The sequence below is a fragment of the Cariama cristata genome, unplaced genomic scaffold (genome assembly GCF_000690535.1).
Source record: "Cariama cristata isolate BGI_N322 unplaced genomic scaffold, ASM69053v1 scaffold1836, whole genome shotgun sequence".
NCBI classification, from domain to species: Eukaryota; Metazoa; Chordata; class Aves; order Cariamiformes; family Cariamidae; genus Cariama; species Cariama cristata.
Window position 1 is genome coordinate 62163 of NW_009621342.1, and position 22642 is coordinate 84804.

The 22642-nt window shown below is 42.7% G+C and overlaps 1 protein-coding gene across 1 annotated transcript in view; it reads right to left on the reverse strand.

The window, feature by feature from the left end:
* MAP4K4 (mitogen-activated protein kinase kinase kinase kinase 4) overlaps positions 1-22642 on the reverse strand; it is an 87270-nt gene that overhangs the window by 29196 nt on the left and 35432 nt on the right. The window contains exons 6-15 of the mRNA XM_009701907.1: positions 20618-20672; positions 18125-18203; positions 15974-16149; positions 15213-15285; positions 14536-14746; positions 7213-7374; positions 5003-5089; positions 4218-4322; positions 4079-4186; positions 492-653 (exon numbers count right to left, since the gene is read on the reverse strand). Of these exons, the coding sequence (XP_009700209.1) occupies positions 492-653; positions 4079-4186; positions 4218-4322; positions 5003-5089; positions 7213-7374; positions 14536-14746; positions 15213-15285; positions 15974-16149; positions 18125-18203; positions 20618-20672 (1218 nt within the window). The remainder of the gene's footprint in view (positions 1-491; positions 654-4078; positions 4187-4217; positions 4323-5002; positions 5090-7212; positions 7375-14535; positions 14747-15212; positions 15286-15973; positions 16150-18124; positions 18204-20617; positions 20673-22642) is intronic.

Consider the following 22642-nt stretch of genomic DNA (forward strand, 5'->3'; position numbering starts at 1 on the left):
TTTTCTTAGTCATGTTTTGTAAATCTCTTTGAAGCAGTGTTCATACTATTAAAAACCACTTGTTTAGTTAGCTTTTTCTGCAAGAATTTAAAAAACCTTCTTTCCTGAGCATCCTTTTTGGTAATAAGTATCTTGCACGGATCAAATTCTGAATTGTCAAAGTGTACTGCAACCGTCACCAGTGTTTAGCCCACCGTTACACTGTTGTACAGACAATAACAGAATGCAACAGTTCTAATCTAGCTCTAACATTTAAAAAAACCCAAACCCCAAATACCCACTAAAACAAACAACAAAACCACAAATCCACCAGTTTATCAATAAAATAAGCAAAAATAGACAAAGAGCAACTCTACTGAGTAAGCTGCTTTGTGTAACAGTGCTACTCTTTACATAAGGCTTTCTAAGTGCCAAGAGCTGCAAATTTGAAGGAAACATGTTGGGACTTCTGCATTTCCTCCAGGCTCACCAAAATTTTCCTGGGCACTTACCTGGGGCTCCATCGGCCTCTGCAGGGCAGGCTGAGCAGGTTCTGAGTTTCCATTGGAAAAGGACTCTGATCTTGAAGGCACTGGTGGCTCCAACACTTTGCCCATCTGTTTGGACTGTGCTTCAGGGGAGCCTTGATTAGTTTTTCTAAATCTCTCCTCCACCTAAGCCAAAAAAAAAAAAAGGAGGTTAAGCCTGGAGTCAATAAAACCAATTACAGTAGAAACATGACAGCGAGTACCACCTTTCCTTTACCATAAAGAAATCAAATACATTTAAGGCTTGGCAGGATTTTTTCCCTACTGCTTTCACCAGCACTGTAAAACACAGAGTGAGCTACACCAAAGTGGCAAGTATGCCAATATGGAAAATCCCTTATAGGAAGAAAGGATAAAGCAGCCAGTAAGATGTGAAGTGCTATGATGAAAGACCATTATGGGGCTTCTTCCTGCCTAGATTAGTTATTATCCATCAGTACTTTCCTCATAGGCAATAAAAAGGATATATGAAAACAGAAAGAACTTTACAATATAAAAGTACGTTTCCCATTGCTATCCCTTACTGCAGTTACCCACCTTACTCAGCCCATGCTATCTGATTATCTCCTTTCCTGTGCTTGTCTCTTTGGCAATGCAAGAAAAGATAGGATATGCTTCTCCACCCGATAATACTGGAGGCTGTTTGGCTTTAGGTACGAAATTGTAGGACTGGTTGTCCTCTCTCTTACCAGATAGTCCCAACACGACCTCAGGGGCTGCAGAGAACAGCCCTAGCAGCTTGTTTCTTGTCCTGAGGGAGGTCTAGAAGTGATCATACACTAACCTCGAGAGCTTGCTGAGGGGAAGACTAAGTCAGAAAGTGCTCAGTCCTCAAAAGAACATCAAGCAAGGTCCCCATGCAGAAACGTCGCCTCTTCCAAGGCCGCAGCCTTGCGAACAAAGCCAGAGGTGCGGAGGGCAAGAGACGGAGGGAGGCTCCAGGCAGAAAGGAAATATCCTGCCATTTCCTAAGACGGTCTGTTGCTGGAACCAGGGCAGCATGTGCGTTTCTGCCAAGGGAGCCGCCTGAGGAATGCTAAACTCCCAGCATTTTATCAAAGCATCAAAGAAAGATCAAACTGGCAGCTTGGGCTGATTTAATTTGTTGAGATTCTCCTCAAAAGATTTGCTTTAACCCTTCTGCCTGAAGCACAAAATCAGTATTGGGGTGGTTTCCTCATTGTTCCCTAGCAGTGATGGTCTGGAGAGACTGGCTGTTCATATACCCATGTCAGAAGACAGAGGCAAGTTTCCAGGGCTCCTCAGATGAGCTGCTTTACAAACCCAACCTGCCTCTACTTTCCAAAATTTCAGGACCATAACAGTTTGCCTATGGGAATAAGCAGACAAGCTTCTGCCAGGTCTACACAAAATACACCATGTCTTGGGAAGTACAACAATAATGTTGTGTATTGGGAAGTACAACAATCATGGAGGCAGCATCTTCACCATACAATCATTTTCACCACCATGTTCAACTCCACAGAGCTATCCTTTGAAGTTTAAAAAACAGGCCAGACTCCTTGTTATGAATAGAACAAGGAAAAGCCCCAAGTCCTTCTGTCTGAAGGAGCAGGCTTTCATGTCTCTAGCTGTAGATAGGAGGTTTCTTCCACAAAGCACATAAACTGAACATGTCACATGTCCTTAAAATTAGGCAAGAAGTGGGAAGGAGATAGCAAGTGCATTCCTGGATAGAAACAAGCCCCGTTCCAGTCATTTGACTGTCTGGACCAGAAAACGGTATTAAGCCTCATTTCTTGCTCTAAGCTCCCTATTGTTTCTCAGAGGCAATCTCAGAAGTCCTTTTCCTTATCACCTCACTGCTACAGCAAAGGGAAAAAAACCTAATCACCATCAGATTTTGCCAGAACAGGAAAGTTAGTCCACTTCAGTTTATCATCCTGATGGTCAGCATCTCTGTAGACGGAAACTTTCTCTGGAGAGCAGTGTGCCTGAAAGTATGAGGCACAGAACACTCGCTCCAATTCGCTATTTTATGTCGAGAATTACATCAGAGTTAATGCCTGCTGTTAAGATTAACTAGTGTCACTCCCACTGCCAGGCACCGAGATACTTTGGCTATAATTCTACCACACTTTTAAAAAAGAATATTACACAGCAATCTCTGGGAACATCTGACTACTAACACAATTCTTCTGTGCCTTCACTTTACTCCTTCTAGCTAGAGCAATCACAAAAGAAAAAGACTATGAGAGAAAAATAGCTGAGTCAGTGGTTCCACTAAAGGATGTAACACTTTGAATCTTCAGGAGTTTCTCTCCTTCTCAACTCTGAAAGGAAAAGAGGAGACGAGGAGCAGATAAGGCTCTGCATCCCTCCAAAGCCAGCCTTCAGGTTGGACAGGAGTGCTGGACTGGCACTGTGCTTTCACCAAGATGGGCCAGGAACGCGCAACAAGGACAGGAAGGCTGGTTCCATGCCTGCACCACCACATACCGGACAAGTCCGAACTTCTTCCAAGAGAGAGACATACCAGATACTTCAACCATCAAGAGGAATAGATGAGATAGCACAAACACGGTTTATGAAGAACTTGGACAACAGCATCTACGAGCAAATGAGTCTGCGCTCACCAAGCCCAAGAGCAATACTTCAAAGGCAATGAAGCACTACTGGACGAAGGTGGACTGAAAGCTATTCTATCATGTTCAACAGCCCCAAGGATTTTTTTTTTGTTCTTGTTCCAAAAGGTATTTACCTAGTTCCCACATGCTGGTGAGGAAGGCCATTAAGAGCTTTGACCAGCATTGCCCAGTCTGGTGGTTTGTGGGCAGTATGGTGCTCAAGGGAAACGTAAGAGTAAGCCTGCTGAAAGAGAGCCAAGTATGCATCAAAGCAGCAATTACTTGCTTAGCAATGTTACCTGTGAACCAGTGCAGACAAGGGACCACTCAGGGAAACAAACAGCACTCTGATCATTTCAGATCGGCTTGTGAGTGCCCAAAGTCCAAGAAGGCAGCACCGCGGAGTTTTACAAGAGCAGGATGTGATCTCAGAAGAGACTACTTAACACTTCAAAAATAAAACTAATGAAATTCAGGTTTGCGTTCATCAGAAGGAAATTTTCAAAAGCATGAGCTAAGGCACCAAATGTGTAAAAAGGTGCTTGGTGCAAGCACCCCTCATAGGTTCGTGCTTTCCAATTGCCTCCCAATTTCCAATCACCAGTACTTGCCAGAGACACAGATCACCAACTGCACCAATGCTTCCTATGAAAACATGTCTGATGAAGTGCAGATGAGATTAACTTCTGAACGTGATGCTTCTAAAACCAGGTCGCCTCTGTCTGCAGCCTTCCAGAATCTTCTTCCACACTTTATAGCACAAACCTCTGAACTCCAATGATTGCAGAAGAAGTACTCAGAAGTAGCCTTTGGGTTTGGAAACCAGCGGCCAACATTTTAAAACACCCTGCCCCTTATGAGTGACGCTTTGCCCTATGATTGTACTATAGCAGAACTGCAGTCACAAGGATGCCAACAGGCAGAGGAGCAGGGAACAGATTCCTGCCCACAAGCAGGACTTACCTCACGCGCTCTTTCAGCAGGCTCATAGTGGGATTTTGGCTCAGGGGTATGATAGCTTTGTTTATTTCTTTCTTGCTGCTGCTGCTGCTGTTGCTGCTGCTGTTGCTGCTGCTGGTTTTTCACTTGTTCAAGCTTCTGCGTGGCTATCGTGCTGCAGCGAGAGGAGGTAGGCTTGCTCCTGCTGCAACTGCCGCTGGAGTCGCTCCGCTTGTCGGTGTTCCTCCATCTCTCGCCATCTGTATTCCTTTGAGAGAACGCGTGAGTAATTCAAGACATGACATTGACTGTACGGTGGATGTGTCCCTATCCATCCCGTTAAAAAAAAAGGCACCCTTCTGGTTGTTGTTGGTTTTTTTGGTTTGGTTTTTTTTTTGGTTTATTTCATTGTTTAAGTGCAACCGAGAGCTAAGTTAGACCAATATGGCATGTGTCTCATGTTGGGAAAGTCGAGAATGTACTGCTAAGCTTGACATGATTGGAGAGTTATGTCAAAACTGATTTTTATTAAAGGAAAAAAAAAAAGTTATTTATACTAAATCCAGTGTAAAGTTCATAAAACAATGATTTAGACCAACACTAGGCCATTGTATCCTGGGGTGGATTTACATATCATGTGTGCTTTTGATCTGCAACATAAGCACTCTAGTTCTTCACTGAATGCCAAGGTCTGTTCAGAAACTCGACCACCACACCAGAACTGTTCCACTTTAACATAAAGCCTCCTCTTACTGCCCAGAAAGCAGTGTGACCATACAGCACTTCTCATATGTGCCTGTCAGCCCACGACCCTAGCATAAATGGCCTTTTAATCAAGCTCCTTTGTTGTCATACTGTCAGTGCAGCTGTGCCCGACTGAGGGAAGCCTAGGACTGGCCGGATAAATGGATCCTATAGCTACTGAACAAAACAGATACAGTGCTTTACCAGTAACATGGCCTGCTCCTGGAGCAGCTGCTGCTGTAGAATTTCCAAGTGCCGCTGCTCCTCTTCTAGCTGTCGCCTGATATACTCCTGTCACATAGAAATTACCCAGCAATAAATTTATTCAAAAGGAATGCATCAGAACCCCCTGGGTGGAACACGACACGCTACTTCCCCAGTTCAGCTTTAACGAGAAACGCACTTCAGGATGGATTAGTGCCTGCAGAACAATTTAGGGAGCCCTGCCTCCTCAGTATCGGATTTTGGCCCCTTCTGTTCTGAAATTTGCACTCCTGCAAATGCTGCCGGCACGGGCCAGAGCTCATTGACATATTTTGGAAGTGGTTTCAAGAAGCAGCAAAATGCACTTGAAGGTTTTGGAAAGTTAAAACACAGCAAGTCTGACTCAACACAGCCAATACAAAGTCACATGCAAGTTGTATTAAACATTAGTTTGTTGCACTGGTGCGATGAACTGTTAGCAACAGCTAGAGCCAGGCGTAGCGTAGGCAGGCCTGGAGAAAGCTCCCCCCGAGGGGCTCTGCCAAGTGCAGTTGGGACCTGCCCTGCCGTCTCCCCTGCCGCCCTCACCAGAAGCTTCTCCTGAGCAGACGCTGCCAGCCTTGCTGAATTATGCGATGGTTATGACACAAACAAACATCCACCAAGAAACAGATATTAGACCAAACTCGCTTGCTCTTGCGATCTAGCCATCTCTTCACCTGCAGCCTCAAGAGGTCGAGAGGTTTACCCGCTGCTTTGCTTGACCCCCTGGAAGAACTCAAACCCTGAAGCACCAAACCCAAGCCGGTAACATCCTATCATGCAATTAATGGAAGTATGTAACATGTGCATGCGCACACACACAAGCACACACACGCGCACACACACACATTTACAGTGTATGCATAAATTAATTAATGGATCAGTGATACAGTGATGGGAGCTATAGAAAGTCTTGTGACAGACTGATGAGATACACTATACTGTTGATACGCACATTGGCTGAGCCATAGTTTGGATTAACAAAAATTCTAAGAGGGGGCATGTCTTTTCTTCTAAAAAAACAAACAAAAAAAATAAATTCAGAGTGGTTCAGCTTGGCCACATCAATTAACCGTTTGTCATTATTGGCACTGTGCGTAATTTGCATTTCAACAGTCTAAAAAGCAGCTGGGGGAATACCCAGTGTCTGCCCAAAAGCAAATTGCTGTGCTGTAATTAGAGATTTTCCATATATTTATTCCCATTGGTTAGTCTTCTCTCCTTTTGACTCAAAAATCTTTGAAATACATACAAACACAATAAAATTCCCCAGTAACATGATCATCAATGATCTCAAATACAGTGACTTTACATAAGAAAAAATTAAAGTATATCAGGCCAAAACCAGCATTCCTGAAGTTAATGGGAACTTTACAATCAGTCTCTAGGACAGTAGTTTTGGCCGTTTATTTGGGATCAGTATTTTGCAGTAGGACATGCACAGTAATTATTACCCTGATTATCACCCTGAATGAAGTTTGTAAAGGATTTTAAAACATGCAGATTTCATGCATAAATATAGCAGTTGAATTTGACAGTTTAAAAGGTTTCTCACCTGTACTTTCAATGTATTAAGGGCACACTGACACAACTGAAGATATCCTTGTTGCCTGAACTGGCATTAGGTTATTAGAGCTGATTTTAAATAGACAAGAGAGGGAGGCTGCATATTTAAGTTTTAGGAAGGAAAACCCTCTGCAGCTCAAAGGTTCCATCTCAAATTCAGAATATTCAAAGTTTATGACGAGTCTCTGACCAATTCCGGGTGCCAGAAGCTGACACGCAACAGAGCTGCCCTTCTCTGGGAGGCCTTCTGAACAGGGGCATGTCCTGCAAGAACCACTGATCCAGCAAGACAAGCCTAGAAACGATTTTCAGCCCCAGTGATGATTTCGCCAATTCTGATGGTTTTTAGTCAAGCCCAGGGGCATGAGCTGAATTTAGAATGAGTACCACAACAAGATTTCTTTTTTCGAGGGAATACTGAGGCTGCCAGAATTTTCCGTAAAGCCCTACAATCTATGTTAGTGCGTTTGCTGTCAGAGATAACAAAGATGAAAGGGTCAGTGCTAGGTTGCCTCTAAGCTGCTTTAGGCTTACTAATTTTTTAAAAATTAGAATTTAGAAGAAACAAACTTATTGAGCATATATCTGTATCATGGACTCACCTGCTCCCTTTCTACCCTCCTCTTTTCCTCCTCTGCTCTTCTTCTCTCTTCCTCTTCCTTACGCCTCCTCTCCATTTCTTCCAGACGTCTTTTTTCTTCCTGTTCTCTCCGCCTTTGCTCACGCTCCTGTTGCCTTCGAGCTTCCCGTTCTCTTCTTTGTTGCTACAAAAAGGGAAAGCAAACCACAAAGTTTTACTTTTGTTGTTATCAAAGAAAGAGGTGGGGTTGTTCACTGTGAAGAGAGGGATTTACCAGGACTGGCAAGCTCTGCAACTGAGTGACAAAACATTTTATGCAAGTGTTCCACCAGGAAACACACTCATATCCAGCATACAACTATCCCTAAAAGCAGCCTCGCTTACTCTCTCTGGTTTCTTCAGGCACACACACAAAGTCACATACCATATTCCCGACAACTGAGGTGTGGAAGTTCACCACTGCTCTTCAAGAGAGGTTCACACTGAAATCTCAATCTTTGAACAGCTGTTGAACTCAATCAGTGACAATTTTCTTGACTTCAACACATTATCTAAATGTTGCCAAAAAGGAATTATCAGCCCCCCTGAATCAGCTAAAACTCAAATGACAGCTATCTGAGCTTTCAGTAAGCAGCTTCTCTCTTAACACAATTCATGGTCTGCTAAGAATTTGGTGGTGTTGGCCCAACAACGAAGCTCGATTCAATGCACTGCCCACAACTTTGCCTAAGAGAGAAGGCAGGCTGACCAAACGCACCTCAGCCCCTCCCACAACATCAAAAGCACCTATATGTAAAAGAGGAAAAACAGCTGAGCTAAGCTTTTACACTTACACAGATAAGCTTCCACGCATGACCCAACTACAAACTGGTGCTGGTAAGTCTGCTTAAGTCTGGAAAACAGCTCCAGAAAGTATGAACTGACTCATTTGTGTCTAAAGAGCATCACGTATGACTTCAGAGACATTTTAAATGCCCATACAGTCGTGACCAACTCTTCCTGCACTTCTACAGAAGCATCCAGCTACTCCACCTACCTCAAAATCCCAGGCAGCCTCCCACAACTGCCTAAGTGTCAAAAGACCCAGCTGTCTCCTATTCAACCATCAACTGGGAATAGCTCTACAACATTCACTTCCACTACAGATTTCTAGAATATGCTAAAAACTTACAGAAGAAATTTAAATGAAAAAAAGCACACTCAAATTTAATCCCAAGGACAAAATGAAAACCTACATTGGTTATTCCTTTTCACATTTAGGTTAAGGTTAATACTATCACCAATTTCTGTTGAAGCAAAGCTGCCACAGATTTGCCAGTCTTAAGGCACTCCAAGTAGTCTTGCAAGAGCACTCAGAGAAAGCTTTTATTCGAGTTCACAAATCCAGTTCCTGGTGTGCGTTTCCCAGTTGTGCTCAACTGAACAAGCAAAGGCCAATCTACGCTCCCTGTGTTATTTCACGGGATGAGCGTTCTCTGCCCAGCACATTACCCTGCGTGACTATGAAGTAATTGAAAGCTCAACAACCTTTTCCATCTTCTGGAATCGATACTGACATGACAGTGGAGAAGAAACACTGGGGAAAAAATAGATGGTTAAGACTTAGTAGTACTTAAATAAAACAGGGTGCTTTCCAATTCTCTTTAACTAGCTGCAGTGTTGGGAAAAATGCAACTGTCTTGAAGACCACTCTACAAATACACTCACTCTGTAACTATGATGCCTGCCTTCCTTGCCCATTGCATCATCCCGGGTTCATTACCACCTTCCCGTGCCACAAAGACATAAGCTCTTTTCTCCCCAACGTTTTCTGTATCTTCTCAGAAACACAGCTTCCTTGCTCGTGCATCTCCTCTCCCACCTAAATCCATCTACCAGCCTTTTCCCTCTTGCTTAAGCAAGCTCTCTTCCATGAATGTAGATATAAAAATAGCAAAAGTGCTGCAAGGCAGCTATGGCATGCGGTGCATTTCATAGCTTTCACTGCTTCCCCTTCTTCATTTTTTAAGCACTGTAAAAGGATTAAGTAGGCACTTTTATTTCTGAATATACACATCTGTGTCAAACAACTTCTATATTTAAGTCAATATATTCAGGTGCTTCTTGGCTAATCAAGTCTGACAGGCTCTTTGTTTAAGAAAACTACGATGTGAAGTACAATAATTCTATCGCCCTGAGGATGCAAGAGACAGCACACTACTGACTGGTTAATATGCACATTTATCAACTCAAACACTTCTTAAACATATGAAGCTTGTCTGTCTAACAATATTATGTTGACACTGTTAAGTGGATATTATTGCACATCTTGGGATGGCATCATTCTCACTACAAGAAACATGGACAGAGCTTAGGTCTTTTGGATGAAACAAATTCATCGCTTCTTGAATCAATGCAGAAGTATTCAGTAATAATTATAAATAATTGAACTTAATATGAGAAAAATAAGTTACAAATGGACTAAGAGAGCTGATTTCCCATGGCACCATGAAATAAACAAAATCAGTTGTTAAAAGATCAGATTTTTAAGCAAACCTGAAGCCAGATTGCTAGCTCAGCACCAACAGTAGATACTTATTACCCAGCAAAAGAGAAAAAAAAAAAAAAAAAAAAGGAGCCTGCACAAACACCCTGAGTGATCTGCTTATTCGCAGCCCCAGCCATACGAGAAAGGTTCCACTTCCTTTGCACACGGCCTTTGAAACCCAAGTATCAAACTACTGGCCGCTAACGAAGTGGAATTTACTTTTAACGAGCCCAGGGAATGGAAACCTACAGTGACAAGCATCTCCTGGGTCCTAGTCTACACCTTGCCAAAGTGATGGCAAAGCTGGTTGGTGGCAAGCCGTCATTGATGTAAGCTGGCTTCAGAAGCAGCCCTTTAGCTGACTTCCTACCATCCTTCTGTTGGCACAAGGTTGCCTTCCTGACTGCCTCTAGCAACATTTCCATGAGGACAGCCCTGGTCACCACGCTCCTTAGGCTTGCCCAAAGGAGGGGAGAGGGACAGCAAAAACCATTTAGTTAAAATCAGTGTCAGTTCTGTTTAGAAAAATTGGGCTTCTGAATTTAATAAGTGTGCTTGTTAGATATTATAGATATTATAATCTTTTTCATGCACTTCAAAAAAGGCTTGATGTAAAACACTGTTGCCCAGTAGACAGCAGGTATAGATCTGGATTCACTGAAATGATGGACACATATCCAGATCTTCTTTAGTTGGATATGGTACTACCAACTTTCTTGTACATGTCAGATGAAAAGCTTATTTTCAAGGAGCTAACTGTTAACCAGAAGGTAAGGGCAGGACCTCTTCAAAGAAATTTGAGAGATGCCAAAACAGAATTTTGACAGAGCCCATACTGCCTCAAATTATGGCATTTCACAAAATTGGCATTTACTACGCCAACACCGAAAAAAACTGTACAGAAAATACAGTGTCAATACTCTGGCTCCTTGTCCAGTTTGAGGGTGCATTAATGATGATCTTGTAATGGAACCTGACGTCTCCAAACTGGAAGGCCATGCAGTAGAACACGATTTACCAGGAGAGGGCAATGCAACTACACATGCAGTTGGTGTATACCAACAAACTCAAGACCTCATTCATACAGTGAAATGCTGAAGATAAATACAGATATTCATAAAATATTATTACTCTGTCATATGCAGATGAAGGTTGATAAACACATATAGTAATGATTTCTTTCACAAAGAATTAGGTAGCCTGGTATCAGTTTAGGAAGAGGATTGGAAAGATTAATAAGGAGACTTTTGTTTTGCCCACACTAGAGATAAACCAGAAGTAGAACTTCTTACTCAGTATCACTCCAAACTGCAAGTAATTCAAATTAAGTAGATACAAATAATCTCCCCTTCTGTAAAGGAAACAAAGCCCTGGCAAAAATCGCCTGAGGGTACACCTACATTAGCATCTTCGTTCAGATCAGGAGTGCTCTTTTGAAGTGAATCATCCAATAATCTCCACTTACCCAGTTTTGTTTCATATTTTGAAGATGTCTTGGAGTGCCAACCACACCTTTTGGATGAAATTAAAAAGGCAGATGCACTCCAACCACAAGCAGGCATGCAGTCTAGACCTCAGCTAATCCAAAGGAACTCCTCCTGTCTTTAAACACATGGAGTAAAGTCTTTGGGTCCTCAGCACTTTAATTATTGTGCTCCACAATCTGCTTCTACAGGACTGTACTACTTGCCAACGGAGCTACAACCTGCCACTTCAAAAACACCCATCTTAGGTTCTCATAACCAGAGACAGAGACACCATTTAATGAAGTTATCCTGAATTGTGGAGGTCCACACAGAATGGGACTTCACCACTGCTAATTCTGAATTTCCCAAACCAGACTCAGTTTTGCAAAGTACAAATTCAAACGTCTTTAGATATCCGTCACACTGAGCGTTGGTGCCCCCACATTGCAGAACAGAAACACAGACACATGTTAGAACAGCCAGGAACAGCTCAGATTTCTTGGTTTAACCATCTAAACACTTATCTGTCATATAGTTGATATTTATGCAACTAATCTTCATATGATTTTTAAAGGGAGGGGTGAGGGGAGGACAAATAATCCCTTTCCCAAAATGTTTCAGGTAGTTTTCTGTACTTTGACCACATATCCTTTCCAACTCCTCGGTAATACTCAAATGATAAGGTTCCTGCAACGAGTTTTAGAAGTCACCTATACGCCTTTTAAAAAGTAATCTTTTCTCTAATACTGCTGAGAATTACAGTTTTTGGCAGATATCCTAAACACCGTTCCTGTTGCAGTCTCGGTCAACACTGTCTAGGCTCTATGCCAGCATTGTAAGAACAAGTCCTCAATTTTAATTTAGGAAGCAGGGGGGTTGCAGGGGGAAAGAAGTATAAGCAACTTGTCCAGGGAGATTATTTAATGCATAAAATTCTTCCCAAAGAATGTCAAACAGGTATATCCAAACATACACTTAGTCTATCCAAGTAAAAATTACAAGTAAGCAAGGCTTGGTAAAAATACCAACAAAGTGATGGAAGCCCAGAGATTCAATGCCTGACACTAATCTTAACTCACATTACCAAGCTCCTCATTGTTTACTGGTTTCATCAAAACAGGGTGGCGAGTTAAGGACAAAGTGACAACATTTCGATATTTTGGTCTTAAATTGTGTCACAACACTGATGTTTATCTAAATATGTGTCTACCACCCTTCCCCCATCTTAAAGAGCTTGTTTTGGCTGTTGTTTTGTTAAAAATCACTTGGGATCATAGAGTTTTCCAACACAAGGACCAACGAACTAAGTGCGTTTTTCTGAAAGCTAAATGTGAACCGTTTTTAAAATTCACTTTAAGAACAATATACCCACCCCATCACCTGCTAAAGGAAACCTTTATAGCTCGTCGTTCATATTTATGTCCAAAGGGAACCAGGCAGAGGTTATAGACTCAATAAAAGGTAAAAGCTTTTCTCTTACAAACTTTACATGATTTACTGTATAACCTTATTCGGTAGTACATCAACCTACATTACATGCCGTCTTGTGGCTGTGGAAGTTGTTAGTTCTGTTTTGTATTTTAAAAAGCAGGACTGATTAAACATAACTTTCAGGTAACTGCCTTTTCTTTTTAATTGCTCATTAAATTATGATTTCTGCAACATCCCCAAAAACTTCAACCTTGTGCAACAAAAAAGTGCATTGCTTTGTTTCCACTACTAGCAGCAGCATCTCCTTTATTTTAAAAAGAAATTCCAGATTTTAAGAGTTGCTCTGATTACTAAAGTTAAATGACCTAGATAATTTAATCATAATCCCCTTCCTCACAAAAAAAAGTACCTTAGAGATTAAAGAAGCATTTAAAATAAATCACTGACTCCCATACTAAGAAAAATTTCAGAGGCTAGGCGGTATCTCAACTCTTGCCCACCTTTGACAATATCAATAAAATATTTTATTTTCCTATTTTCCTAGCTTCTTTTTATTATTTGCTCCCCCCGCAAAATCGCTACAGAGCCAGAGTCTAAAAACAGTTGGAAGCGCTACGATGTTTATCTTGGCAATCTCAGAAGGGTGGGGAAGAAACAGAAGAGAAATGGAGTTTATATGCCTCCCCCTTGTCCCTCCTCCTACCTTCATGTGTGGCTGAGTCTTTCCTACCAATCCCTCCTTATAGCAGCACTAAACTCACTTGCACTTTGAAAAAGAGGGATAAGGGGCATAATATGACCTGGAAAGCAATTTGGAACTTTGTATTATTTGTTATATAAACACGTCACGGGATGCAAATCAACAACTGGTCCTGGTTGCATCCTTGTTAAACATTACCAGGATTTGGAAAATCAGACTGGGTGTAGTTTTTCCATCATTGTTAAGTGAACAGTTGAAACGGAGACTCAAGCAAGAGGTCATCTGAGGACGACTGGAATTTGACCCTGGACTTCCTGAGGAGCCAGAGGATTGGTTTCACTTCAGCTCTGTATCATACCCACCTCTGGCCTGAAAACTGTTTTGAAATCCTCCTACCTCTGAAGCTCACACTGTATATTCCATCCGCATGTATATAAATGCACATGAGATCTTAAGGAGGTGAAAAGTATGACAGAACAATATTGTACATGTACATTCATTTTCTTTTATCTTCTGATAGTGTATGCAAATTGCATACTTATCGTATCACAAAAGTATGATTTACGTATTTGTAATTTTTGCAGACTTAAAATTATAACACTGATTTATAAATCATATTTACAAATCTAGGTGGCTTTTAGTCATCATGCAACTGTGCATGAGAGAGTAATACATTAAAAAATAGGCTTCTACCTACCAAACACAGACGTTTGAGAAAGCTTTAAAGGGAAATTTGAAGCATGTCATGGCCCCCAAGAAAGTAATCTTGAGGAAAAAAAAAAAAAAATCCATCTGGGAATAATTAGTGTCTCCTCCTCTTTACAGTTACCTAAAGTCTAGACATGTTGCCTCTTCTTTGGAACAGAGATCAAGACACAGCCTCCCCCCAGATACCTTCAAACAACCCAGTTTGGTTCCTTGTTGCCTCCATAGGAGCTGCTGGATATTCATATGCTTTGGAAGACGGCTTATATTCAAGTAGTCAGACATGGATTTAAGTGCTTCGCTCTACGTTTGCCAGTGGATTTGCACATGTTGTTTTCTTTCCTGAGACGTGCAGGGGCTACAGGGAACTCTTTTTAAATTACAGAATCATAGAATCATTATGGTTGGAAGAGACCTCAAAGATCATCAAGTCCAACCATATAAATGGGCGTGGGAACAGGAAACACAAGTGGCAGAGGGGCTTCTGCCCCTCCATCTCCAGTCTCCTGTCTCTACCTCTTCTAGCCGCCTCCTTTGCTCCTTCTGCTGCTCGATGCGCTTCTGCCTCTCTGCCAGCAGCTGCCTCTTGTACTCCTCCTGCTCACGGAGCTGCTGCTCCTGCAGCAGCTGCTGTCTCCGAAGGGCCTCGGACCGTTCCTTGTTTTCCTGCTGCAGTCTCAGGAAATCACGTCGGAGGGTTGATTCTCCAGGCACATTGACAATGGAGCTGCAACAAGAGGAAGTTAAAGCCTCATGTACAATAAAGCCTGATGGGCCATTAAATACATTTTCCAAAGCAGAGGAGTATTAATAAAATATAGCATGACGTTAAATTTTAATCTCATTTCTTCCGGAGCAAAGACACTGGATGCATGTCAAATACACGCTCTCAGTGGAAGGCGTGAAATGAGGCCAAGCAAAATAAGGACCAACTCTGACATTGTGGAACCCCTGACCCATCATATTTGCCATAAATTTCCCTCCATCCAGAGCTTGCTGGCTCCAGGCCACATGAGGGGGAGCTTTAAAATCTTTAGCAGTCACAGAATAGGTATTCAAACCCTTTGGGTGGTTTGTGTGGCTTGCGCATGCGCTTAAGAGACAGAAATTTAGCATGCTCCTCATTTATACTCACAGACCTTTAGTCTTACTTGGCATGGATTGCCCAGAGCCCTCCCAAAAGCAATTATTACCTTGGCTCTCCTTCTTGTTCAGGCACTTCCTCCTCTTCTTCCTCACTTCCACTATATTCATACTCCGTCTCATCTAATGGGAAAGAAACAAAGGCCTAGACAGTGCTTATCTTTAATTTTAGGACAGTGGGGAGTTACAGTAGCACCTTAGTGAACCAGTTCCTCTCCCCTTCAGTGAGAAGATCTCTCGCAGACCCTAGAACTCATTCAACATATACAAGCCCATCTTCCCACACTTGTGAAGTAGCACAGTGCTTTGCAGCAGACTTTCAGCAAATTCCCTGAACGACACCAGGTTTTATATGTAAGCCGAGACACCTGGAGAACCTCGGCACCACCTGAATAAAGAGAACAGGCTGCCCAAGACATTTGCTTCATAGCTCTTGTGATGGGTTATTTCCTGCAAGACTGACTTATGGCACCATGCCAGGAATGAACCTACCACAGACCAAAAAAGGGAAAGGCATATATGCCAATATCCTCCTAAATACTATTTAATGCTTGTATGGAAGAGGCAGTGGCCCAGAAGGGAGTAAATTTAACTCATCTGAAAATAAGACACTTGAAATTGATACTTTCTCTGTAGAGAACAGAACAAAACCTAAAAGCCTGCTGATAGTCAAAACATGAATTAAAAAAGAACCTTTCAACGGTTTGGGTTGTTCCGAGCTTTTCTAGAGGTGGGGATGTAGAATGCAAAGCAGGACAAAAAAACCGTATTTTTAACAAGCTGCGATGCTTGACTTTTAGAAGCTGCATACCTTTCTCTCCTCTCTTCTTCCTGGTCCTGTCTATATGGTCCTTAAGCTGGATTCTGACTTGCCTTTCATTTGGTTGGTCACGTATAAAGGGATGTTTCAAAAGTTGTTCTGTAGAAGGTCGCTGCATGTAATTCTTCACTAGACAACCTTCTATAAAGCTGAAAAACTTTTTTGACCTGAGAAAGCAGGGAGGGGGGGAAACAACAAAACAAAACAAGATCACAGGTAAAACTCAGCTCAAACATTTTTTTCTGTTCTTCCTCAAAGTCTAATTCCTTTCCTCAAAGAGCATCACATCCCAAGCACTGTCTGCCAGCGGGCCTCCTAAACAGAGCTGACTGTGCTCCAGTTGAGCGCTGGGCTTGATGGACACAGGGCTGGATGGACACAGGGCAATACAAACACACCTGCAGTGCTTAGGCACAGCCTCCCAGTAATGTGCCCTCTTTCACAGGCATAATTGCCCTGAAAAGCAGGATGTGAAGGCAAATTATGCAAACCCAGCTCTGCTACCTCTGGACCAGAGCTGGATAGTATCCAGCTTGCTTGGAGCACGGGCAGGGCAGTTCTGGTGTGTCTCTGCCTGCCCAAGCTATCTAAGGGCATGCCTGTTTCAGAACAGCCCTACCAAAAGCTGCAAAAACTGCAGCCAACATTGCCCTGACGCAAGCAGCACTGCGCTGCTTTTGTACGCACCTGGGCTCGCCGAGATAGGTCTATGAGAATTTAAGATTATTTTACTTTTTACCTAAAGAGCCACACATAAAAAAAATCCTCATAGAACAACAGGTGGGTGTTGAACAGTGTTGTCTGTTCAACACAGGCACTTGGCATCAAGTTCTTACTGATGCAATTTAAGGGCATGAACCGAACTGAGCCACTCCTGCACACTGCATAAAGTGACAGGCCATGGGGGTTAGCTGAGCTGGAGCATCACCTTCCTAAATTTGCACTTTATTTGAGCTCTTGAAAGAGGACCTCTCGAGAAAAAAAGTCACCAAACAAGCCGCCTTGCAAAACGTCAATAATGGAAATATTCAAAACTGCATTTTTCATCATTTGGTCTATTTTCTCACAACCTGTCGCTGAGCACACTGTCAAAACAGTTGAGTTAGAGCAGCACTGGCTTTGGCCAGAGTCCCTTTTTGGTTGCTAGGTGTTCTCAACCTGCTCCCGTGCTTGGGCAGTAAATACCTCCACTACATCGTTAAGTGTAAAAATAACAGTTTTCATCCATCACTTCGCTTTCCTACCGCAATCTAAGAGGCCAAATTCAAGGTAACTTGGTGGTTGTTTTCTTCACTCCTCACGCCTTAAGTGTTATTATTCTAAATAAAAAGGTTAATGAAAGTCTTATGCAAATATTGTATATGCATCTCTATTCGTTTAACATATGCAGAAAGCAAGTATGAGAGAGGAACACCTTGAGAGCACAAGGGCATAAATAAGTCAATCCAGGCAAAGACCAAGCCCAGCAAGCAAGCCAAGCTTTTATTATGTTGATATTGAATAGGTAGTCAAATCACTTCATTATTTTGACAGGATCACAACATCCTGTGATCACATTCAATCTATACGAAACCTCTTTCTAGGGAGTGTTTTTGTTTCATATGTGCCAGTTGTAACCAGTAACTGGGAGGAAATCCTCCGATACTAATGGATTCTTCTCAGCTGGCAAGAAGCACACACTCAATTCCAATCGTTTACAATAATTATAGTAAAAGCCTTCATTAGTTTTAATAGCTCCTTTCAACTTAGCAACTAGAACACTATAGTACTGTTCTGTTTCTGTGTTACGACACATCTGAGAAAACATACTGCATATTAAGAGTGCTGCGGGAGTTTATTTTTTAAAATATGGATCCATTTGTCACCTTAATACAGATGCTGCTCTGTCAAGGAAAAAAGCTTGGTTTTTATTTTCACACAATTCAAGAGAAAATTTCTCTGGGACCAACAGAACTAAATAAACAATGCATGCCTTTTATTTCATGCTTTGATTCAGTGGCACAGAAGATAACAACAGAGTGATTTTTGCTGTCTTAAATTGCTTTACAGTTCTGGGGAAGCGGTACAAAACAGCATGTGATGGGACACAAGAAAACATTACACTGCAAAAAGGGCTACAAACAAGATATAACTAATACATACCATTTCTTGGATTTTAACCGTGGGGGAGGGTTCCTGGGTATCAGAAAGAGTGCCCTCATGGGATGCATGTCACAAAGCGCTGAAGGAAAGAAAACAAAACCGAACAGAAACATACAGACATTGGCTTAGTTGGTCTCTGTCAATACAGTGGCTTCAGCTTCCTCAACCATTCCCACCATCCCGACCGCATATGCAGCAGATGCAGACAGCAACACAGCTAAACGGAATTGGTCCGAAATGACAATTCCACAGTTCAATGTGCCAAGGGCGGCCCCAAAAAGAGAAAGAGATCGAGGCACGGATTAACCTTCAGAATCAACCATGATGGGAATATCTGTGCATGGCCCTCCTCTGGCCCCAAATCATCTAACTTAACAAAATATCGGGAGGTGATGAAGGCAGAAGGGAAGAACTACACAGTTACTGTTTCGTCCAAACTTCCCCCCACCCGCCCTTCTCTCCCATTATGGAGAATGTCTCATTTTTACTCTCCAGACTTGGGAGATTTTCTTTACTCCAAGGCCTGACAGTTTTGAACCACTGGAGGGTTTGTATCAAAAAAAAGCACTCCCTGCAGAAACGAAATGCAAACCCATGACTTTCGTCAAAAACAGTCCCGTTGATTTCAGTGGACACTCAGTGGGAGTCCGGGATCTCTGCCCGACAGCCTTTCCTCCTGTTCCATAGCAAAGCACCAGGGCAGAGCCAACACAGGTAAACAAGGGAGCAGGGAGAGAGGTTGTCCAAGAAAGGTCTCTAGAAGCAAATCCTCTGTTTTGACCATCTTCCTATCCTTGACTTCTTGCACCATCAGTCTCAGCCTGAATGATCACTGCAGGAAAAGGTAACGTTTCCCACAAAACAGGTATTCAGGAGAAACAGACTGATGTGAAAACGATTCTGGATTCAGAAATAAGGGGCCACCTCCTTGGCAGAGAAGCCCCTTGGATGCCTGTGGAACCCATCAGACCACCAAGCTTAGAGATGGACCCTTCAGCTGCTGCTGGAGAAGGAGGCAGAGCCCACATGCCATAGGTCAGATCAAAGTAAGAGCTGTCCAGCATTTACACTGGATCTTTGCATACTCCTTCAACGCCTCTATTGTGCTTTTACACAAAGAGGGACCAAGTTCTGCTTCGGTTTGGAAATGAAAAAAAATATTATTGTCCAATTCCAAGCTTACAAAACCCACAGACACAGCTTTTAATTGAAAGCCATCCAGGCAACCCAATGCACTGAACGAAAAGGTATGGCAAAAACGAGGTCAAGTGGTAGCTCAGACACTGTTAATACAGCGCTGGCTGAGGTGTCCTGGGAGCAGCTCTCAAGTGGGCATTCATACAGACGTGCAATTAGGAAGAAAAAAAAAAAACAACAAAAAGCCCAAACCATCAGATCTCTGAAAATATGAATCAAAACAAGCGTGTTGTGATTCGATTTATAAATTTTACATTAACAACAACAACAAAATCAGGCAGCAGCTATAATGAAATGACCATTTTTTAGCTAGGAAAATATCAATACTTTATTTCAACGTGATTTTTTCAAAGACAGAGATTTCAAGGTCGGCTGTGGTGTGGTGGTGGTAGTTGTTTATGTGTAAAAAAATTTAATTAACTCACTCTTAGGTAACTTAGGCTGTCATTTTTTTTAATACAGAGCTCCAGTTGGGGGTGAGAGTAACCATATTTGCTAGTTCAATAAGAACTTTCACAAAAATTACCATTAAACCCCAAAACATCATTCCTAATTTCTTTTCTTTTTAAATCCTTCTGTCCTCCTCGCACGTATCTGCTGTCTGCCTTGATATTCAGAAATAACAACTACACAAGGGGAAAATAAGCTGTAAAAAGTTGCGCATTTTTGGTTTCCAGGTTTCTCTCTCAAAAACACCCATATTAACTGATAAGTGTTTCCAAGCAGAGAGCATTAAGTTCAATACTTTGTGTTGAAGACAGATTTACAGTTTAAGTCACGTCACTGCTAAGGAAGATCAACACCGCCCACCGACGAGTGGAAACAAAGGAGAAGCAATGTTAGCATTACCCAGACCAACAGAAAGCCGACACAGAAACAATTGCTACAGATGCTTTTTTCATTAAGTTTGGTTTTCTCCAGACTCCACTGCCCCTCTCCCTGGCTGAGGTCTCAGCATCCCAGGCCAGGCCATACACAAACTGGGACACAACTTCAAAACACAATATACTACCCATAGGAAGGAAGTCTGACACTCCATTAGCTTCCAAATATTCCTGCTATAGAAATTAAATTACTTCAGTCGGCACTGTAGTTCTTAAACACAATCCTATCTTTATCAAAAGCATTGCTATTTATGGGATTCTATATTTATAGGGCAGGCAAAACCAAAGAGAACAGAAATAACATGAGGATACTTTCAGAAACCTCAAAACTAGGCTTAGATTACAACAAGCGTCTCCCAAGTATATGTTTCAGTCTTAATCAGCCCACTGGAGAAGCACACGTATCACTTACGGGGAGCTCCTTCTGCCATCTCTATGGCTGTAATGCCGCAGGACCAAAGGTCACTCTGCACAAAAAGAGAGAGACCATATGTTAGTAGGTGGATTTACCCATTCAGACAGAGGAGAGTACTATTTACAGAGGCCCTGTAGGTGAGGCTGAAACAAAATACCATGGATATTTAAATAATACAAGTTACTTTTTTTCTTGTAACAGTGTCACAGAATCCTACTTTTCATATAATATATAATACATATACGTATGAAGAAATGCACGCATGTATTCATAGAGTACGCAAACAACCCCTTCTAATAACACAAAAATACGTTCATATTATGACAATGAAAAACACATTTGCCAGAAATGACAGGATTTTCAATATTCCCTTATTTACAAAGGACTGAGCAAGGGCACTGCCAGGGCACACAGAGATGCAGTCAGAAAAGCAAAAGCTCAGCTCAAATTGAAATTGGCCGGAGATGTCAAAAACTACAAGAAAGGGTTCCTCAGGTACATAAACAACAAGCAGAAACAGAAGGAAAATACTGGCCCACTGTTAAACAGGAGAGGTGAATTAGTCACCAACGACGCTGAAAAGGAAGAGGTTCTCGGCACTTTCTTCACCTCTGTCCTTACCAGTACTGGTGGGACCCAGGCCTGGGGAATGAAAATCCAGGTTAATGCAAGCACAGACCCGCTGTCAGTGAAGGCAGAGTTGGTATGTGCTTGACCCCTACAAATCGATGGGCTCTGACAATATCCACCTGAGGGTGTTCAGGGAGCTGGCTGACGTCGTTGTGAGGCCGCTCTCCATAATCTTTGAGAAGTCATGGAGATTGGGGGACATCCCAGAAGACTGGAAGAAGGCTAATGTCATCCCCATCTACAAGAAGGGATTAAAGGAGGATCCAGGAAATTATAGGTCCATCAGTCTGACTTCAGTCCCTGGGAAAGTTATGGAACTAATCCTTCTGGGGGCTATCACAAGTCAAACGAAGCACAGGATTGGGAAAAGCCAGCATGGATTCACCAAGGGAAAATCGTGCTTGACAAACCTGATCACCTTCTACAACAAAGTAACCTGCCTGGTTGATGTAAGGTGAGCGCTGGACATTGTCTACCTGGATTTCTCCAAGACTTTCAATACGCTTTCCCACAGCCTCCTCTCAGAGACATGGATGCTTTAGGGTCTGGACGAGTGGTCCGTGCGGTGGGTAGGAACTGGATGAGGGGCTGCACCCAGAGGGTGGTGGTAAAATGGCTCCTCTTCAAACTGGCAACCTGTCACAAGTGGGGTCCCCCAGGTATTGATATTGGGCCCCATGTTGTTTAATGTCTTCACGAGAGATCTGGATGACGGGATCAAGTGTACCCTGATGAAGTTTTGTGATGATACCACACTGAGTGGGGAAGTGGACACTTTGGAAGGGAGAGCCACCCTGCAGGAAGACCTGGATCGGCTGGAAGAGTGGGCTAACAAGAACTTTATGAAGTTCAACAAAGACAAATGTAAGGTCTTGCATGTGGGAAAACATAATCCAGGAGCGCAGCACAGGCTGGGATCTACCTGGCTGGGGACAGCTCTGTGGAAAGGGACCTGGGGGTGCTAGTGGACACCAAGCTCCATAGGCGCGACCAGTGTCCTCCTGTTGCAGCAAAGGGAGCCAACAGGACACTGGGTTGCATCAAGAAGGGCATCACCAGCAGAGATAAAGAAGTCATTATCCCACTCTACTCGGCGCTTGTAAGGCCACACCTGGCATAGTGTTCAGTTTTGGTCCCTGCTGTACAAAAGAGATGTGGACAGACCGGAGGAGGTCCAGAGAAGGGCCACAAAGATGATCCAAGAACTGGGAAACCTGCCATGGGAGGAAAGGCTGAGAGAACTGGGTTTGTTCAGCCTTGAGAAAAGGCGGCTTAGGGGAGACCTTATCACCATGTTCCAGTATTTGAAGGGTGGCTACAAAGAACAGGGAGACTCCCTTTTTACAGGGAGTCACATGGAAAAGAGGAGGGGTAATGGGTCAGAGCTACTAC